The sequence below is a fragment of the Bufo bufo genome, chromosome 4 (genome assembly GCF_905171765.1).
Source record: "Bufo bufo chromosome 4, aBufBuf1.1, whole genome shotgun sequence".
NCBI lineage: Eukaryota > Metazoa > Chordata > Amphibia > Anura > Bufonidae > Bufo > Bufo bufo.
The window spans coordinates 508,642,471-508,661,538 of NC_053392.1; the positions used below are offsets into that span (position 1 = coordinate 508,642,471).

The 19,068-nt window shown below is 44.8% G+C and overlaps 1 protein-coding gene across 2 annotated transcripts in view; it reads right to left on the bottom strand.

Moving 5' to 3' along the window:
• Positions 1-19,068, bottom strand: part of DZANK1 (double zinc ribbon and ankyrin repeat domains 1) — a 56,548-nt gene that overhangs the window by 14,259 nt on the left and 23,221 nt on the right. The window contains exons 9-16 of one of the 2 annotated variants that reach the window (XM_040429674.1): positions 18,202-18,315; positions 17,296-17,388; positions 15,294-15,416; positions 15,004-15,168; positions 12,764-12,983; positions 10,421-10,524; positions 8,975-9,049; positions 316-415 (exon numbers count right to left, since the gene is read on the bottom strand). In XM_040429674.1, the coding sequence (XP_040285608.1) occupies positions 316-415; positions 8,975-9,049; positions 10,421-10,524; positions 12,764-12,983; positions 15,004-15,168; positions 15,294-15,416; positions 17,296-17,388; positions 18,202-18,315 (994 nt within the window). Of the gene's footprint in view, positions 1-315; positions 416-8,974; positions 9,050-10,420; positions 10,525-12,763; positions 12,984-15,003; positions 15,169-15,293; positions 15,420-17,295; positions 17,389-18,201; positions 18,316-19,068 lie in introns of both variants that reach the window. The other variant, XM_040429672.1, reaches the window with a different exon arrangement.

Consider the following 19,068-nt stretch of genomic DNA (forward strand, 5'->3'; position numbering starts at 1 on the left):
GGCTGCTTCCCCCCCCGACACTGGACGGGAGAGAAGAAGCAGCAGCGGCGGTGTGGGGACCAGGAGCGGTGCGGAGAGCCAGAGGGGCCTGACATATGGGGGAGCTTTTTATAGTCTCGAAATCTGTTGTATACATCTGAATATGGTTATTTCTGTAGCTTTTCAAGTGTCACATTCAAGAGCTGCTGAGCAGACCAATATTTCCCATGGAAGTACAATTCATATCTTCAGTATTTCCCATAGGTCAAGCATGGCGGGATCAGAAATAGATACAGTGACAATAGTCAGGGCAAACCTGCATGTTATAAGACTTACCCACACTAGACTGGGTTTCATCGTGGTCATCTCTGCCCTCCGTCACGTTGCTCAAGAAGTGATTGTTGGACAGCTTCATTGGCTTCCCAGTTACAACATTCTTTGGGATGTTAAAGTTTTTTTCATAAGTATAATGTAACCAAACGACATACACTATAATACAATATACACACAAACTAGGCATATAAACCTTATACACACACACAAGATGTCTAGTACAAAATATGTACAGTCTTTATTAAATGTCACTCATACAGAAAAATAAAAAATTACAATACAAAACTGAATGTGACATTACCAGCAGGAGATAATTATATCAATCTGTACAATATCAAGAAGAATAGTTATAGATACTCATAATATAAAACGGCAGGGCAGACCCTACATCAAAATTGGATTAGTTATAAGGGTGGGTTCACATCACGGTTTATGCCTCCGTTTGATGTATACGTTCTTGTATCTTGCACGGTCCGGGGGGAAAAAAAAACGTATACTTTTTTTTTTTTTTTACAATGGTGAACAGATGCCAATTTATGGCATCAGTCTGAAGCATCCGTTTAACGTATACGTTTTTGTATACGTTAACCGAATGGGTGTATCGGCCAGGCTGTTAATGAGAGGTAATTAGCAGCCAGCAGCCAGCTGAGGAGCTCAGGTAAAGGTGGGCTGGGGTCCTCAATCAGGGCTCCCTGTCTGGAGAAGAAACAGGCTTAGCCAAGGCCTGTGGGAGCCAGGACCCTCTTACCCTGGGTCGGGTAAGCACTGTGTTGTGTTTTGGGGAGCTGGATAGTAGACCCAGATCCCGGTAGAGAGGGAAACTGCTGTGTAGTTAGTGGCCAGACGGCCGAGGATTTATGTTTATGGGTTTATGTTTGGACTGCTGTAAAAGTGACAAAAAAGCTAGTCAAGGCCAGTTTGCACCCAAATCTGCAGTGTTGGAGTGGCTTCTTGAGGTGTGTCAACCATCTAAGCTGAGAAGACGGCGATCCTGGAGAGCTAAATGACCCGAGTTGGTACAATAGACATAGAGGGTATATAGATAATGGCACAATCTAAAGTACATGCATGTGCACTGAGATATTACAGCCAAACATTTTAACCCAATAGCTAAATCATCACAGTGGTTGTGTACCACTAGTAAAAGGGTCAAGTAACTAATTCAATAACTGTTGGCTGAATGATCGTTCAGCCAACAGCTCCCTCTCCCTACTCCCCCATAAACATACACGTTTGGTTTGGCCCAACGTGTATGTGTTGTCAATACAGGGAGAGGAGAAAGCCGCCACCAGACACTTTTGTTGGCAGCTTATCTCCTGGAAGAACAAAACGGACCAGGCAAAAATATTCACTTTGCCCTACAGCTCCGCGTACACATTAGAATCTCAACCAAACCAGCCGTTCGACAGGTTTGGCTAACAACACACTAATGTGTATGGGGGCTTTTAGGGATATTACCCATGATGGTCTCCTGCTTCCTGGATTGGACCAACCCCCATCTTCTCCCAGTGCTTTGTATTACCATTTTTGTCTTTTTTGTAGGTGTAACATTTAATAAGATAGTATATATTTTGTGATAGACATATTGTGGGCATTTGGCTTCCTGTTTGTAGGTTTATGTGTCTTTGTAGCAGTCATTATTCCTATGCCCTGATAATATGCAATGCATTGACACTGTGAACTATATCAGGAGTATGTATACTGTTCGGTTTGCATATCGGTTATTACACAAGCTATGCAGCCAACAGAGACAATATCATTCTAAGATGAAAATTAAATCTTATGTACAATATAGTAGTAGATAGACATGCCTCATCCCTATTAGTGATGATCGAGCATGCTCGGCCGAGTACCACATGTGCTCGAGCGCCATGCTCGAGTCTCCTCCCCGGACGTTTGGCGTCTTCTAAGCAGCCAATAAACATGCTGGTAAGTATTGCCATCACTGTAATGCCATTAGACATGTTTTCTACTGGCATTACAGTGATTGGCTGGCCGGAACACGTCATAGGGTGCTATATAGCACCCGGTCACGGGGGTTCGGCTCATTGCAAGTCAGGGAGAGCTGCTGTTAGGAAGGGACAGAGCGAGTGTAGAGCGCATTTGATCTCAAACCTTTCAGAGACCCAAAAGTCCTTTTAAGGACTATTGTTAGAGGTGGCAGCAAAATTTATTTTGGGGGAATTCTTTTTTTGTGTCAGGGTGACATTCATTTTCTGCATTCTACAAACGCTGCTTGCTGTGACCAGTGAGAAGCAAATCAGCACTGATATCTAGGCCGTGTGTGACGCCTATATTTAATCCAAATTGCAGTTACACAGTCAGTTTCTGTATTATACAAACTCTGCTTGCTGTGACCAGTGAGATGCAAATCAGCACCGATATCTAGGCCGTGTGTGACGCCTATATTTAATCGAAGTTGCAGTTACACAGTCAGTTTCTGTATTATACAAACTCTGCTTGCTGTGATCAGTGAGAAGCAAATCAGCACTGATATCTAGGCCGTGTGTGACGCCTATATTTAATCCAAATTGCAGTTACAGTCAGTTTCTGTATTATACAAACTCTGCTTGCTGTGACCAGTGAGAAGCAAATCAGCACTGATATCTAGGCCGTGTGTGACGCCTATATTTAATCCAAATATCAGTGACATCCAGTGTCAATATGAAGAAGGCGAGTATTAAGGGACGGGGAAGTGGACATGATTCTGATGGTTCACGCAGAGGCCGTGGCTCAGAGCGCGTTGCAACTGTGCCTGCTGCCAGAGCACAAGGAAAACAGTCACCCACGATACCTAGCTTCATGTCCCAGTTTGCAGGGTGTCGCAAGACTCTTGAAGTCAGACCAGTGCGACCAGGTGGTCGGTTGGATTGCAGCAGATAATGCTTCCACTGGGTTAAGCACCACCCTGTCTTCCACCAAGTCCAGTCTCAGTAGCCAACAGTCTGGTCAACAACACAATCCTCAGCCTGATCATCCTTCCTCCCACCATGTAGAGTCTGGCCAAACAAGCGATCCGGTACTCGGATGTTCCGAAGAGCTATTTTCACCCCCATCACTTAATTTGGCCCTCTCCCCAAGCACTCTTGAAGAGGGACATGAGATCTTGTGCCCTGATTTTCAACCTCTAGAGCCTTCACACTCACAAGATGATGTGTTTAAGGAGGTGGATGATGACGAGACACAGTTGCCATTAGGTCAACCACAATTACTGTCTGCAGAGGTTGATGAAGAGGATGATATACCGTTATCAATCACTGAAGTTGTGTTGGGGTCAGCAAATGAGGAGGATGATCAGAGTGAGGAAGTTGAAGAGGACTTGGTGGACGATGAGGTCACTGACCCAACATGGGAAGGCGGAAACGCGAGCGAGGACAGCAGTTCCGAGGGGGAGCGATCTGCAGCACCGCAACAGGCTGGAAGAGACAGTGGGGTGGCAACAGGGTGAAGGCGGGCCACACCAAATAGGCCCGCAAGTGTTCCATGGAGCACCCCCTTGCGGAAATCTCCCTTGCCAAGGGGTAGGTGTTCCGCGGTATGGTGCTTTTTTTGTGGAAAGTGCAGATGACAAAAGAATAGTAGTTTGCAACCTGTGCCACACCAAAATGAGCCGAGGTGTGAACATTAGAAACCTCACCACCACCAGCATGATCCGCCACATGGCAGCCAAGCACCGCAATAAGTGGGAGGAATGCCTGGGTCCACAATCTGCTCCGCGGGTCACACCACTGCCTCCTCCTCCCCTATGTTGGGTGAAGATCTTTAACTTAGTGGTTCAGTGGTTTCTGAAAACCTACCCCAATTTGCCCGAGCTACTGGCGAAGGTGCGCCGCGTGTGTGCACATTTCCGCAAGTCATCAACAGCTTCAGCCGGTCTGTTGGCGCTGCAGCAGCGCTTGAAATTGCCAGCTCACCGGCTGTTGTGCGACGTGAGCACGCACTGGAACTCCACGTTACACATGTTGGCCAGGCTTTGTGATCAGCAAAGGGCAGTAATGGAATACCAGCTTCAGCACGGTCGTCGCCTTTCCAGTCAGCTTCCGCTCTTCACAAGCGAGGAGTGGGCATGGATGTCTGACCTCTGTGAGGTGTTAAGAAACTTTGAGGAATCGACACAGATGGTGAACGGCGATAACGCTATTGTCAGTGTAACCATCCCACTTCTGTGTCTACTCAAACGCTCGCTGCTCACAATTAAGGCCGACGCTGTTCGTGGGGAAGAGTTGGAAATGGGGGAAGACATGACCCTGGGTGATAGCCAGAACACCCTCAGTTTGTCTTCTCAGCGCGTATTGGAGGAGGAGGAGGAGCAGGGGATGGTTGCCTCCGCTACAGAGGGTAGTAGCCATAGAACTTTAATTCCATCTGTTCAGCGTGTGTAGACAGAAGAGGAGGGAGAGGATGAGGAGATGGACAGTCATCCTCCTGATGACGACAGCGAAGTCTTGCCCACTGGTTCTCTGGCACACATGGCTGACCTCATGTTACGCTACCTTTCCCGTGACCCCCGTGTTATACGCATTTTAGATAACAGGGATTACTGGGTGTTCACCCTTCTGGACCCCTGCTACAAAGAGAACTTCTCATCTCTCATTTCTCCCGTGGAGAGGATGAGCAAAATGGTGCTATACAAGAAGTTCCTTGTTGACAGATTGCTGCAAAAATTTCCATCTGACAGCGCTGGCAGCAGAGTCCATACTTCCTTGGGCAACCGAGGTGGGGAGACAAGGGGAACACACAGCACTTCCAGCAAAGGCAGGGAAACACTCTCCAAGGCCTGGGACAGTTTTTTGACACCCCGCCAGCACCCTCAACATGATGCACGTCCTGGTGTCACAAGGAGGGAAACGTTTTGGAAGATGGTAAAGGAGTACGTAGCAGACCGTGTCAGCGCCCTCAGTGATCCCTCAGTGCCTTACAACTACTGGGTGTCCAAGCTGGACACGTGGCACGAACTGGCGTTCTACGCCTTGGAGGTGCTGGCCTGCCCTGCCACCAGCGTTTTGTCTAAGCGGGTATTTAGTGCTGCTGGTGGCATTATAACAGATAAGCGTATCTGGCTGTCAACTGAAAATGCTGACAGGTTGACTCTTATAAAAATGAACAAGGCCTGGATTGCCCCTGACTTCTCCACTCCACCAGAGGAAAGCCACAACTGAACATAAAGGCACTTTAAATGTGTTTAGAATGTACTGAATACTCTGTATTCCCATGCACCCCTTCCGCCACAAAAAAGGGTATATGGTTGAATCTTCTTTTTCTCATCCTCCTCCTCCTCGTCCATCACGTATATGCCTTCTCATATAATTTTTCAGATGGTCAGCTCACCAGCAGGCCCTCACCCATAATGTTTTAGATGGTCAGCTCACCAGCAGGCCCTCACCCATAATGTTTTAGATGGTCAGCTCACCAGCAGGCCCTCACCCATAATGTTTTAGATGGTCAGCTCACCAGCAGGCCCTCGCCCATAATGTTTTAGATGGTCAGCTCACCAGCAGGCCCTTACCCATAATGTTTTAGATGGTCAGCTCACCAGCAGGCCCTCACCCATAATGTTTTAGATGGTCAGCTCACCAGCAGGCCCTCACCGAGAATGTTTTAGATGGTCAGCTCACCAGCAGGCCCTCGCTTATAATGTTTTAGATGGTCAGCTCACCAGCAGGCCCTCACCTATAATGTTTTAGATGGTCAGCTCAGCTGAAGACCCTCACCCCTAATGTTTTAGTGGGTCACCAGCAGGCCATCAATCATACTTTACCTCTCCTGTATAACGTTCATCCTAAATACCTATGACATTCGCTGTAATTTTTTTGTACTCGTTCCAATGACAGGCTCTCTTAAGAGTCCTGTATTGTTATTTATCGTCACTACCTCCCTGAGTCGGTACTGGGAAATTTGCGCGCCCCCGCCTGCCTTTCTTGGAAGTGGTAGCCGTGGCCATCCCTCAGGCTCCCTCTCCGGAAGCGAACCCTAAATCCCCATTAACCGTGGTCACCATGGTAGGCGCAAAAAAGAACATCGAAAGTTGATAGAGCAGACATCCAAATAGATCGTCAACATCGCAGGGACGTGCGATCAGCTTAGAAGTTATCTAGAGTTAACAAAGCGGCAGCAGGCCCTCACCTACAATTTTTTAAACGGTCAGCTCAACGTCCGTTCCTCTTCCAAGTTCATTATCATCAGATGATAGTCTGGTCAACACAATCGTAATCACCGGGGGTCAAGTAACTAATTAGCACGGAGGAGTGTCTTTGGTTATCGGAATGAACCACACAAATCGACTCGATCCACACGCTCAAAACGGCCATGCACCACCACCCACAGAATCGCAAAATAGGTATCTATCTGTCAATCCTTTCTGTGTCCGGGCCGCGTGAGGCTTCCCGTGCGTAGTCAAATTAAGCCGCAGGCTCCACTTCTGGTGGTGCCCTTCCATCAATTAGTTTAAGTTTCAGCTTTGCAACCATACTCCCCCCGGAACGCAAAGACTTTAGTTTCCCAGAAAATGCTCGGTGGGAAATGGGAATAACGCTGCTGGGGATCGTCTTCGAACCTCTAACTTAAGTTGTTGATTAATGAAAACGTTCGTGGCAACAAAGGTCTCGGCTGTGGTTCGGCTTGCACCTGTACAAGAATTTCACCTCTACAGGTACAATACGGATGCCACCGGCCGTTCCTCTTCCAATGAGTTCAGTTTGATCATCCAAGAGTCCGGTCAACACAATCGAAACCACCGGCCGTCCCTCTTAGTCATGGCCCCAGTTCCGAAAATCACGAAAAATTTTGTCTGAACTTGCTCTTTATATAAAAGTAAATATACAGGAAATAATTTTTCCTAACAATTTTTCATCTAAAATCGCTTTTATCTTCGGTTTTGTGAGTTTTATGGTCAGTCTGTAAAAGTGGCGTACAACTCGGGCAACATCGCTACCAGCAGCGACATTGTAGTCCAAGATGCATCCAGACATCCTCCCCATGCTGTCCCCGACCCATTTCGGTGGTGTTTCCATCAATTTCTGACATTGTCCTATGAACCAGGCACCCTCCCCTCTTCAGAGCAGGGGGTGCCTGGTTTAATGCTCGGGTCTTCCCATTGACTTCTATAGGGCTCGGGTGCTCGGTAGAGCACCCGAGCATCCCGGTGTGCTCGATCATCACTAATCCCTATGTCACACTATGCCGGCCATAGCCATCTCTCCTGACTATTTCAATAGAAAGAAGGGAAAAAGCTGCTTTCATAGGATCAATCACATGAAAATCCAAGACCCTTGATCCTTTTTTCCCCAACAGTGCTTTAAGACTGCCCTTAATTACCGTATTTTCCGCTTTATATGACGCACCTATTAGTTGTGGAAAAATGGCAGTGCATTATAAAGGGAATACTAGTGAGCGCTTCCATTATGGAGTTGTTGGGAGTGGGGAGTGCAGCGCTGCTAGCGCTGCTGGTAGTCATCTCTCCCTGGTCTTCTCTGGGCATACAGCGTCAAGACGTAGTGCGCGCACTATGACCTGACGTTGTACACAGTTAGGTCACAGTGCATCGCGGAAAGAGAGAAGATCAGAGAGCACGACCGGTAAGTGAATTTATTTAATTTTTTTGTGATGGGCATCTGATCTGAGGTCTGACATGGAGGTCTAATGTAAGCTCTGATGAGGGTCTGATCTAATATGGGGGTCTGATCTAATATGAGGGTCTGATCTAATATGAGGGTCTGATCTGAGGTCTGACATAGGGTTCTAATCTAATATAGGGGTATGATCTGAGGTCTGACATAGGGGTCTGATCTAATATGAGGGTCTGACATGGGGATCTGATCTGAGGTTTGATATGGGAGTCAAATATGGGGTCTGATCTGAGATTGGGGTCTGATCTGATATGGGGGTCTGATCTGAAGTTTGATGAAGATTAAGGGTTTAGTTTGGGGATCTGATGAAAAATATTTGTTTTCTTATTTCCCTTCTCTAAAACCTAGGTGCGTCTTATCATGAGGTGCACCTTATAAAGCGAAAAATATGGTAGTTTGTCAGCAGATCCTTTAATGACATTAGTCATACTAAGAATGGATAGAGTGTATATTGTATATTTCATATTATCAGTCAGCAGTCTAATGACTGTTAGAGGTGTGCTGTCTCTTTCCTGCGTGCATGTGTATAGGGGTGTTGAGAGGGATATCTTTAGGCCGATTGCGTACCTGGCCATCAGTGAACTAAAGTGATTGTATTGCCAGCCTAAAGCTGAACCCACAGAGAACGGTCGGATCAGCTGACACACTAATGTGCGTGGGGAGCTCCTGACTGTCTCCCGACAGATGATGTCAGGGGATACAAAGATCGGTTGAAATGAATATTTTTGCCCAATCCTTTTATTCTCCCAGGAGATAAGCCTCTGCCAGAAGTGTCTGGCAGCAGCTTTTTCTGCTCTGCCCATGGAATACACATACAGCTGAGCAGAACGTATATATGTATGGGGAAGCTGGGAGGGAGTCCGGGAGAGATAGCTGTTGGCCAACAGTTATTGAATGTGTACGGGCAGCTTAAGACATTCTACTACACACATACTGATCAGTACTGTACAATTCCTACATGTCTATGTACAAAGGAATACCTAAATGCCTGGAATGTAAATGTGTGGAAGATAAGTATAAGTATTCATAGAACCAACCTTGTCTGTTACTAAAACATAATTCAGCCTCAAACTGACTTCATAGCCATCTTCATGCATAGTTGCTGAGATGATCTGCAATTGAGAAAACATCCATTAAGTCAAGACAGTAATTGATCCGGGAAACTTCCTGACATTTTCCTTCAGAATTTGCAGGTATAATTGAGAATTCATTGTTCCACCAATGATGGCAAGCCATCCTGGCCCAGATGCAGCAAAACAGGCCCAAACCATGATACTACCACCACCATGTTTCACAGATGATATGAGGTTTTTATGCTGGAATACACTGTTTTCCAATCTCCAAACATAATGCTTCTCGTTAACGTTAGGACCCCTGTATGACAGCCTTATAAAGTTGTTACTCAACTGCTAGATCCGCTGCTGGATCCTGCCACTACTCTTGTTCTGTAATTGAATGGTGGTGTTGGGTTGCCAACTGGTACTAAAGATAACATTAAGCCCTGGATGTCCATTTAAAGGGGACTTCAACCACACCACGTGATCTTCAGATTAAGATATTCCTTTACCTGGCTCTTGTTCTTCTGCATTGTGACTTTGACCATGACTCCAGAGCTTTACCCACTAGATAGTTCCCCTGATACCTGATGTTCCACTTTTGGCTCTAACACATGCCTCGGTTCCTCATTACACCCTTGTCTCATCCTCTGGCCTGCTTCATCTTGACCACTCTCCTAGTGATGACTCTTGGCCACATTCCTGACTTTGTTACTGCTTCTTCACCACCACTGCCACCAATCATTGACTATTCTAAGGACTGCAACTTTGCATCATGTGTCATACAGTCCATAACTCACAAAAGGACTGGCATGACATGATCCATCATCTCAGACCTGCAAATTTCACAGACACTGCTTTGTTTTCAGTCCCCAGCTTGCCACTTTAAAGGGGCGTTTAGTGGATGAAATTAGACTCGCTAATATAGATCTATCCCACTGATGATTTCATTTAAAGTGATCTGTCCTACGGAAAGGTTTCCCTTAATCTAATAAAAGGGCTTGTGCCACGAAAAACTATTCAACATTTTTCAGCCCAGCACCTGGATCTATTGTAACTGCATGTAATTAAAAAATTGTTTAATACACTGTATGTGTATAACACCCACTTGCTGTTTGTTCTTTACCTTATTTCTTGTCCACCTCACTGAGGTGGTCGCACGCGCTCAGTTTAAATCTTAGAAACTGTTACCAGCTATGTCTTCTGTTGGCAGCTTTTGCAGTTACAGGGAAAGAGCTACAGAAGAAAGGACACAACCCCTGACCTGCCAGCCTGAAATAAATCTAGCAGAACAACTAGATCCATTTGAGGTACATGACTGATTCTAGCTTTATTAGACAAAGATTGTCATGTGCTGTCTGATTTTCATTTTCTACATCACGCATGGCGTACCCTACTGATGTACATCTGTTACATCTTCTCACTTACTCTTCCCATCCGAGGCTTTCCAATTAAAGCTTTAAACTCGGAATCACTCTGTGTGTAGCAGCGCAGGTGAGCATAGATGTGGTCCAACTGCTGTCTCCAAAAGCCTGCAAAGATATAAACCTGGTTTATACATGTCCACTACATTTTCTATATGGATACATAGAGTACCGTACATAGAGCTAGTTCTGTACTAGGTTTTATTAAATGATTGAAATGGGATTGGTTTATGGGCTGTATAAGAGAGCATCTTTAGGTCAGGACTACATTTCCCTAGACCAGGCCTTAAACAAAATGCTACCCTGAATGGCTGATGAAGATGCAAGAATGCAAAATGGTGGGGAAAGAGCTTCCGACATGGCTTACTCTAATATATTACAGTATATAGTAATCGTGTAATTGTGAAGCCTGCAATCCCCCTAAATCTTTGGATTTTGCCAATATGGTACTCATCCTAGGAAGGCGGGAACTAAAAAAAAAAAAGACTATGATGCTCTTGTGAAGCTTTTATTTTGGGAAATTTCTCTAGGAATGGAAGGAGAACCTGTCATGATGTACATGTAGTCCTATCTGTGGGCAGCATGTTACAGAGCGAGAGAAGCTGAACCGATTGATGTATAGTTTTATCGGAAAAGATACTGTATAACATTTTTTTATTTTTATTATTTTAAATCCTTGCTGTTTATGAGATTAAGACTCCAGCGGGCGGGGGCGGACTGGGAACTTAAAGTGGCCCTAGAAAAAAATACTAAAAGTGGCCCTGTATTGTAGTTGGGTCCAAATTGATGGAAGGCAGGGCCAGCAATGCCATACAGTGGCACATTATACCAAAAAGAACCCCAACAGAGCCAAATACCACAGTCCATCACAAACTACTGCCTCCAGCAGCACAAAATACATCCCCAAACACTTCCACTGGCCGGCCATGAGGAGGGCTCAGGCGGCCCCCTGGGCATCGGCCCACCGGGAAATTTCCCTGTAGTGAGCAGTCCTATGCTAGGATTTAAATGAATATAATATGAGCTATAATGAATTTTTTCCCCACAAAACTATAAACCAATCTGCTCAGCTCCTCCTCTTCTATAATATGCTGCTTGTACATTGAACAGCACAATCAATGTGACAGGTTCCCTTTAAGGCTGTATTCAAATAAACGTATTGACCACAAAAAAAAAACACACCAAGAAGGAGTTGTTAGAATGGAATGAAAGTTTTTATGTGTGAATGTCGTGATGGTATATGTAATATATGTAAATGACTACAATATTAGAGTGAAGAGATATGTTTATTGGGGAAAACTGTACAATAGAAAGAAGGCTCTAAGACCCTGTTGGGCAGCAGCTAGGCTGGATACAAGATGAAATACGGTTGGGCATGGAGGCATACAGGTTCGATATTTTATCCTGTGGCACATTTGCCCACAGATGTTGCAGCTGGACCTGTAGATCCTGTACACTCGAAGGTTGGCGAAGCTTGTGACCCCGCTGATCCATAAATGCTCAATTTGTGATAAATCTGGTGACTGGGCAGGCCAAGGAAGTGTTGTAATCTGGAGAGGACATTTCGGGAAACTCTTGCCATGTGTGGGCGAGAAGTATCCTGCAGGGAAATGCCAGTTGGTAGCCCTGCCATGAGAGGCAACATGTGGCCGCAGGATGTCCTGCACATATCGCTGAGCTGTTAGTATCCCTGGTATCACTACTAGGGGGTCACCGACTGTCGTATGTGATGGCCCCCCAGATCATCACACCAACAGCTGGGACTGTGTGTCGCTGCACAGCAAAGGCAGGATCGAAGTTCTCACCATGAGGCCTCCATACTCAAACCCAACCATTATGGGGTCCCTAAAGCCTGTACTACACTGCCCGATTTTTAGGCAGATAATCGCTAACATGTGTTCGCATGAACGCTTGTTGGCGATCATCTGGCAGTGTAATACTTCTGCTGATTGCCCAATGATCATCAGGCAATCCAAATCTTTTGAGATGTTAAGAGATTATCATTTGCAGTCAGCAGATCGTGGTGGCTAATAATGATCTACCACTGGCGAGCGATGGCATAGCTCGTCCCCGTGCTGCGGAGGAGATCGTTGCATGTAATAGCAGCGGTCTCCTCCGCTGGCGAGCAGGCAATTGCTGGAAGGGAACGCTTCGCTCCCTACAATCGTATGCCGCTTCGGGCTGTGTAATACTGCCTTTACTTTGATATACCGCAATGTTTGCTTTATTGTCCCTGCTGTGGAAAGGCTGCTGTTAATTACACAGGACAATACCATGTTCTTCCCTCAGGCCTATGTTTTCTCTACAGCATTGTTATGCCACACTTCAAAGGAATGGACATGCTCACCTCGACCAGGGCTGATTGCTGTGACCACAGGCTTGCGATCACTCATCTTCTCCTTCTTTTCTTTCTCGGACAATAATTCTTGTTCTTTTTTCTCCATCAGCTTGCCAGATGGGTAAAACAATCCAACTGTCTGGGTTCCTTTGTCCCTTCTGTCTACATCTAGCCTTGGGTTTGGCAATGAGACGGATAAAGGTTGCCAGGAAGTCCGGCCATCTAAATCCTGAAATAAAGAACAACATTCAATTTATGATTAAAACTGGTTGCACATTTAAGAGACAGCTGGCAGACAGACGCCTGTTCGACTGACAACTGTCTCTCCCAACCCTTAGATGACAGATTCTTCATGTGTTCTGAATGGGGACAGGGGAGCAAACTGCTACCAGACACATCTGGGTTATCTTTCCTGAGAACAAAAGGATCAGGCATATTGAAATCCAACAGACCAACATTTCTTTCCCTTGATATCTGTCATCTGATGAGAGTCAGGAAGCCCAAATACACAATAGATGATCGGCCATACCCGCCAAGATCTGTGGGTTTGGCTGACATTTATCTAAATGAAACTGGGCTCTGTTCACATCTGTGTTGTGCCAGATCCATTGCACAATGGACATCAATGCTACCTGGGGAAATATAGCTCCGCATGTAGGGCTATTTTTCCCATGAAAAAACTATGGAATCTGAATTAGGCTCCTAAAAAAGCCTCTTATGCAGATGTAAAAACAATCTGAGGCTAAGAGAGATATGTAAAAGCTCCAGAAATTACATAGAATGTATAGGGACCATACATACATCTTCAAGCTACATACACATTGTATACCTTCGCTCTACAGACAACAAGGTTCTGAAGACCCCAACTCCTAAAAACTTCTAACATGACTCTATGACATGTCAGGAATTTACAGAAATGACAACTATTTCTGATAGCTGCATGTCAGAATCTGACTACAAACTATATGTACATGGGTTAAGAATATAATGGTTTGTTGTCAGATTCTAAGCTGGATCTATCAAAAATACAATTCTCCTGTGAATGTCAAAGTGAACAAGAGTAAACTTTAGGCCACTTTAAAGTCTCCACTTAAGACCTAAAAATTTGGACGTGACTTTAGCTAACTTCAGTGTCCCATATCCCATCTCTCCATATCATGCTGTCCATGGGGATTTCTTTGGTATGATCCTACTTTTTGCTTTAGCTGACCATATGCCTGCCAATGCCAGTCATTTTCGTACTCTGACCAACCAAACAGTGATGCTTCGGGGTTAAGAGATAAAAAAAGATTTGATGATTATTGATCCTCCAAGGTCATTATTTCCTTGGTAAGGGAACCCCTAGATGGCCAAAATGTTCCCTCCTTGTCACCGGCAGACACAAGGACAGCTAAAGCAGCTCTGTGGTGTGATTGCCCCAGGAAAGGTTTGGCCATATCAGTGGGCCGGTGCCCAGGGGACCTCCTGAGCGCTCCTCACAGCTGCTGGTAAGCATTAATTAATGTAGGAGCATCAGGTACTTATGCACCTGGCCAACAGCCGTAGATACCCTCATGAGCTCAACTGTAAAACTGTCCTCAGGATGTTGGTGGCAGTATTTTGTTCTGCACTGCGGTGTCTGTTGCTGCTGGGGCAGTATTTTGTTCTGCACTGCGGTGTTTGCCGCTGCTGGGGCAGTATTTTGTGCTCCTCTACAGTATTGCAGGCCCCGCCTATTTGTGTTGCCCCTCCTTCTGTCAATGTAGAGCCGCCTACAATAGGGGGCCACTTTTAGTTTTTTTCCAAGGCCAATTTAAGTTCCCAGTCTACCCATGGATATAGGTCATCAATATCAGATCGGCGGGGGTCCAACACCCAGCTGTTTGAGGAGACGGTGCACGCTGTGCGCATGTGCCGTCTCCCTTCTCTCTTCCTGCTAACTGCTGTATGTCTATGGTACAGCAGCAGAGGACAGGAAGAGAGGAGGGAGACGGCACATGTGCACAGCACGCGCCGTCTCCTCAAACAGCTGATCGGCGGGGGTACCGGGTGTCGTACCCCCGACGATCTGATATTGATGACCTATACTGAGGATAGGTCATCAATATGAAAGAGTCCGGAGAACCCCTTTAACTGTAGTAACACTTCAGGTTTTGAGTGAGGTTGTAGATATGGACTACTGTCCCATGAATACTTTAGTTTAAAATGTGCAAACAATACTTTTTTTATATATTGTAATGGAAATGAATAAAACACAAAAAACAGCTTACACCAGATAATGTTAAGCGGTCTGCAGGCCGCACCATCCCATTCTGTTGGGTGGAGAATCTTGTTGGAGGCTCCAGGTAAACTCCACAAGATGAACAGAAATGGGCATATGGCTGGTTGCTTGCGCTGCACTTGGAGCAGGTCAGGTAACTCACAGAAGGACCTGGCTGTAAAACAAAAATGGGTGTATATATATTTTACTAAATGGAGATGACAGTTTATAATGAAAATTGTAAGAGTTTTATCTCAAGCACACAGTTAAACATAGGTTGGTAGTGCAATAAATGATTACCTTTGCCCCACACCAGTCACAGAATCGAGCATCTGCCAGGTTCACGCGGCCACACTTGGAACAACTCTGCATTTTCCCCCGCTGGTTTGGTAATGGTGGAGCAGAATCCCCACTGAATATCATCTGCTAATACACATACAGTATAGTCATTAATATAGAGTGCATTTCGGAAAGTCTTCAGACCCTTTCACTTTTTCACATTTTGTTATGTTGTGGCCTTGTGCTAAAATAAAAAATAAAAATTTCAAGTTTTCCCCATCATTCTCCACTCAATACCCCATAATGAGAAAGTGAAAATAGAATTTCGAAATCTTTTTTAATAAAAATGTAAAATGTAGAGAAGTACTTAGTTAAAGCACCTTTGGCAGAAATTACGGCCTCCGGTCTTCTTGGGTATGATGTCACAAGGTTGGCACACATGGATTTAGGTATTTTCTGCCATTCTTCTCGGCATCAGGTTGGATGGGGACTGTCAGTAGACAGCCATTTTCAGGTTTCTTCAGAGATGTTTGATTGGGTTCAAGTCAAGGCTCTGGCTGGGCCACTCAAGTACACTCACAGAGTTGTACCTAAGCCAATCTTGTGTTGTATTGGCTGTGTGCTTAGAGTCATTATCTTGTTGGAAGGTGAACCTTCAGCCCAGTCTGAGGTCCAGAGCGCTCTGGTTCAGGTTTTATTAAGAATATCTCTCTGCACTTTATTCCATCCATCTTTCCTTCAACTCTGACCCTTCTCCCGGTCTCAGCTGCTGAAAAACACCCCCACAGTATGATGCTGCCACCACCATGCCTCACTGTAGGGATGGTACTGGGCAGGTGCTGAGCAATGCCTGGTTTTCTCCAGACATGACACTTCGAATTGAGGCCAAAAAGATAAATCTTGGTTTCATCAGACTAGAGAATCTTGATTCTCACAGTCTGAGAGTCCTTTAGGTGCATTTTTGCAAATTACAGACAGGCTTTCATGTGTCTTTTACTGAGTAGAGGCTTCTTTTTGACCAACTTGCCATAAAGCTCAAATTGGTGGGGTGCTGTAGTGATGGTTGACCTTCTGGAAGTTTCTCCCATCTACACAGAGGATCTTTGGAGCTGAAACACAGTAACCATTCTTGGTTATCTCTCTTACCAAGGCCTTTCCCCCCCCAATTACATAGTTTGGACGGGCAGCCAGCTCCTGGTTGTTCCACACCTCTTCCCATTTAAGAATTATGGAGAACACTGTGCTCTTGGGAACTTTCACTGCAGCAGATTTTTTTTTGTACCAGATCTGTGCCTGCACATAATCCTGTCTCTGAGCTCTTTCCTCCTTATGGCTTGGTTTTTGCTTTGCTATGCACTGTCAGCTGTGAAACCTTATATAGACAAGACTATGTCTTTCCAAATCATGTCCATTCAACTGAATTCACCAGAGGTGGACTCCAACCAAAGTGTAGAAACATCACAAAAACGGGAGGCCCCCAGAGCAAATTTCCAGTGTCACAGCAAAGGGTCTGAATACTTATGTCCAGGTGAAATTTTAGTTTTTTCTTTTTAATAAAGATTTCTAAAATTTTGTTTTCACTTTCTCATTATGAAGTATTGAGTGCAGGTCGATGGGGGGGATTAGAATTTTTTTTAATTTTTTTTTTTTTTCATTTTTAGCACAAGGCTGCAAATTGTGAAAAAACTGAAAATGTCTAAAGATTTTCCGAAAGCACTGCAGGTGAAAATTATAAGTGGATGCCTACTGGTAACAATATCAGTTACGGGAGTGATCTAGTATCTGGAATATATAATGCATATAAAGTGGAACTTTCTGTTTTAGTATGATTGATTTTCCTTTCAATACAGACACTGTTTAGTGTTCTTCACTATGGTCCCTTCTTCACTTCCATCCCATCATTCTGGCTGATAACTCATAATGTTGAACCTCAAATGGTTTTATAACTATTATCATAGCACCTTCGTTACTGGCATCTCAAGGTGTACCCCATACATACAAAAAAAAGAGACACAGGCTGTACCATCTGAGTTTCCGGCAGCTTTGTCTCACAGGTCACACAATGCTTTAGATTAATAGGATTGCCGGTTCCACAAAAACGACAGATTGTTTTATCCTAAAAAAAAAGAAAACATTGATATCAGCAAGTTTTATTGGTGTATAAGAGGAGACATCAGATACTCACACTATTTAAAAGCTGGCTTGGCCTTCTAACGACATGAGCGGGGCCCTTTTTATAATGCATATCGGCCTTAAAGCAACTTTCCAGGCCCTCCCTTATCGTTCCCTTTAGTATGTGTTTTTTTTTCTCACTGGTGTATTAGCAGTCTGTAGTTTATAATCATTCTGTGCTTGCATGTGCTGACTTCCTTAAAGCGGTTGTCCACTAATTTCCAGAAAAACGCTTCCGTTTTGTCCCCATTCATTGTCAATGGGGACAAAACGGAACAGAAGAAAACGGAATGCCCCAAAATGCATTCCGTTCTGTTTGGTTGCGTTCCCACACCGGAGAGCAAACTGCAGCTTCTTTAGTTCATGGGATGCGGAGCATGACGGATCTGGTATGACCCACAAAGCAAGTCAATGGGGACGGATCCGTTTTCACAGACACAATAGAAAACGGGTTTGTCCCCCATTGTCTTTCAATGGTGTTCATGACGGATCCGTCATGGCTATGTTAAAGATAATACAACCGGATCAGTTCATAACGGATGCAGACGGTTGTATTATCAGTAACAGAAGCGTTTTTCAGGTAAAAAATGCTAGTGTAAATGTAGCGTGAGTAAAAAGGTAGCCAAGGATCAAGAACAGAAGAAGAAGTAGCAGGTAACCATATCCTGTAGGTACTGACTTACATATCATTTTTAACTTCATAACTGGATAGTCACTTTAAGAATATTAATGAGCAGATGACCACAGTTAAACTTACTTTAAGGTGGATACTAGCTTGAGGTTGCATCTGGGCATACAGCGGTGCTTCACAGACAATACAGGAAGGAGTGTTCATGGGGACCATTGTCCTACATTCCACACACAGCCCCATCTGCAAAGAAAGAGGACAAAATGTGCCTGTAATAAGAACTGTATACTGAGGCCTAAGGCACACAGTGGAGCCATGTGCAGGAGGCTGTATGGCGGCACACAGAGTCTCAAACAGACTCCGTATACTGCAGTATGATGCTCTGTCAGTATGTGCAACACTAAGGCCTCTTTCACACGAGCGTTGCGGGAAAAGGTGCGGGTGCGTTGCGGGTTTGGGTTAGGTGCTGGGTAGATTGTATTATTTTCCATTATAACATGGTTATAAGGGAAAATAATAGCATTCTGAATACAGAATGCATAGTACAATAGCGCTGGAGGGGTTAAAAAAAATAAAAATAAAATTTAACTCCCCTTATTCCACTTGCTCGCGCAGCCCGGCTTCTCTTCTGTCTTCTTTTTTGCTCTGTGCTGGAACAGGACCTGTGGTGACGTCACTCCGGTCATCACATGATCCATCACCATGGTAAAAGATCATGTGACGGACCATGTGATGACCGGAGTGACGTCACCACAGGTCCTATTCCTGCACACAGCAAAAAAGAAGACAGAAGAGAAGCCGGGCTGCACGAGCAAGTGGATTAAGGGGAGTTAAATTTATTTTTTATTTTTTATTTTTTTTAACCCCTCCAGCGCTATTGTACTATGCATTCTGTATTCAGAATGCTATTATTTTCCCTTATAACCATGTTATAAGGGAAAATAATAATGATCGGGTCTCCATCCCGATCGTCTCCTAGCAACCGTGCGTGAAAAT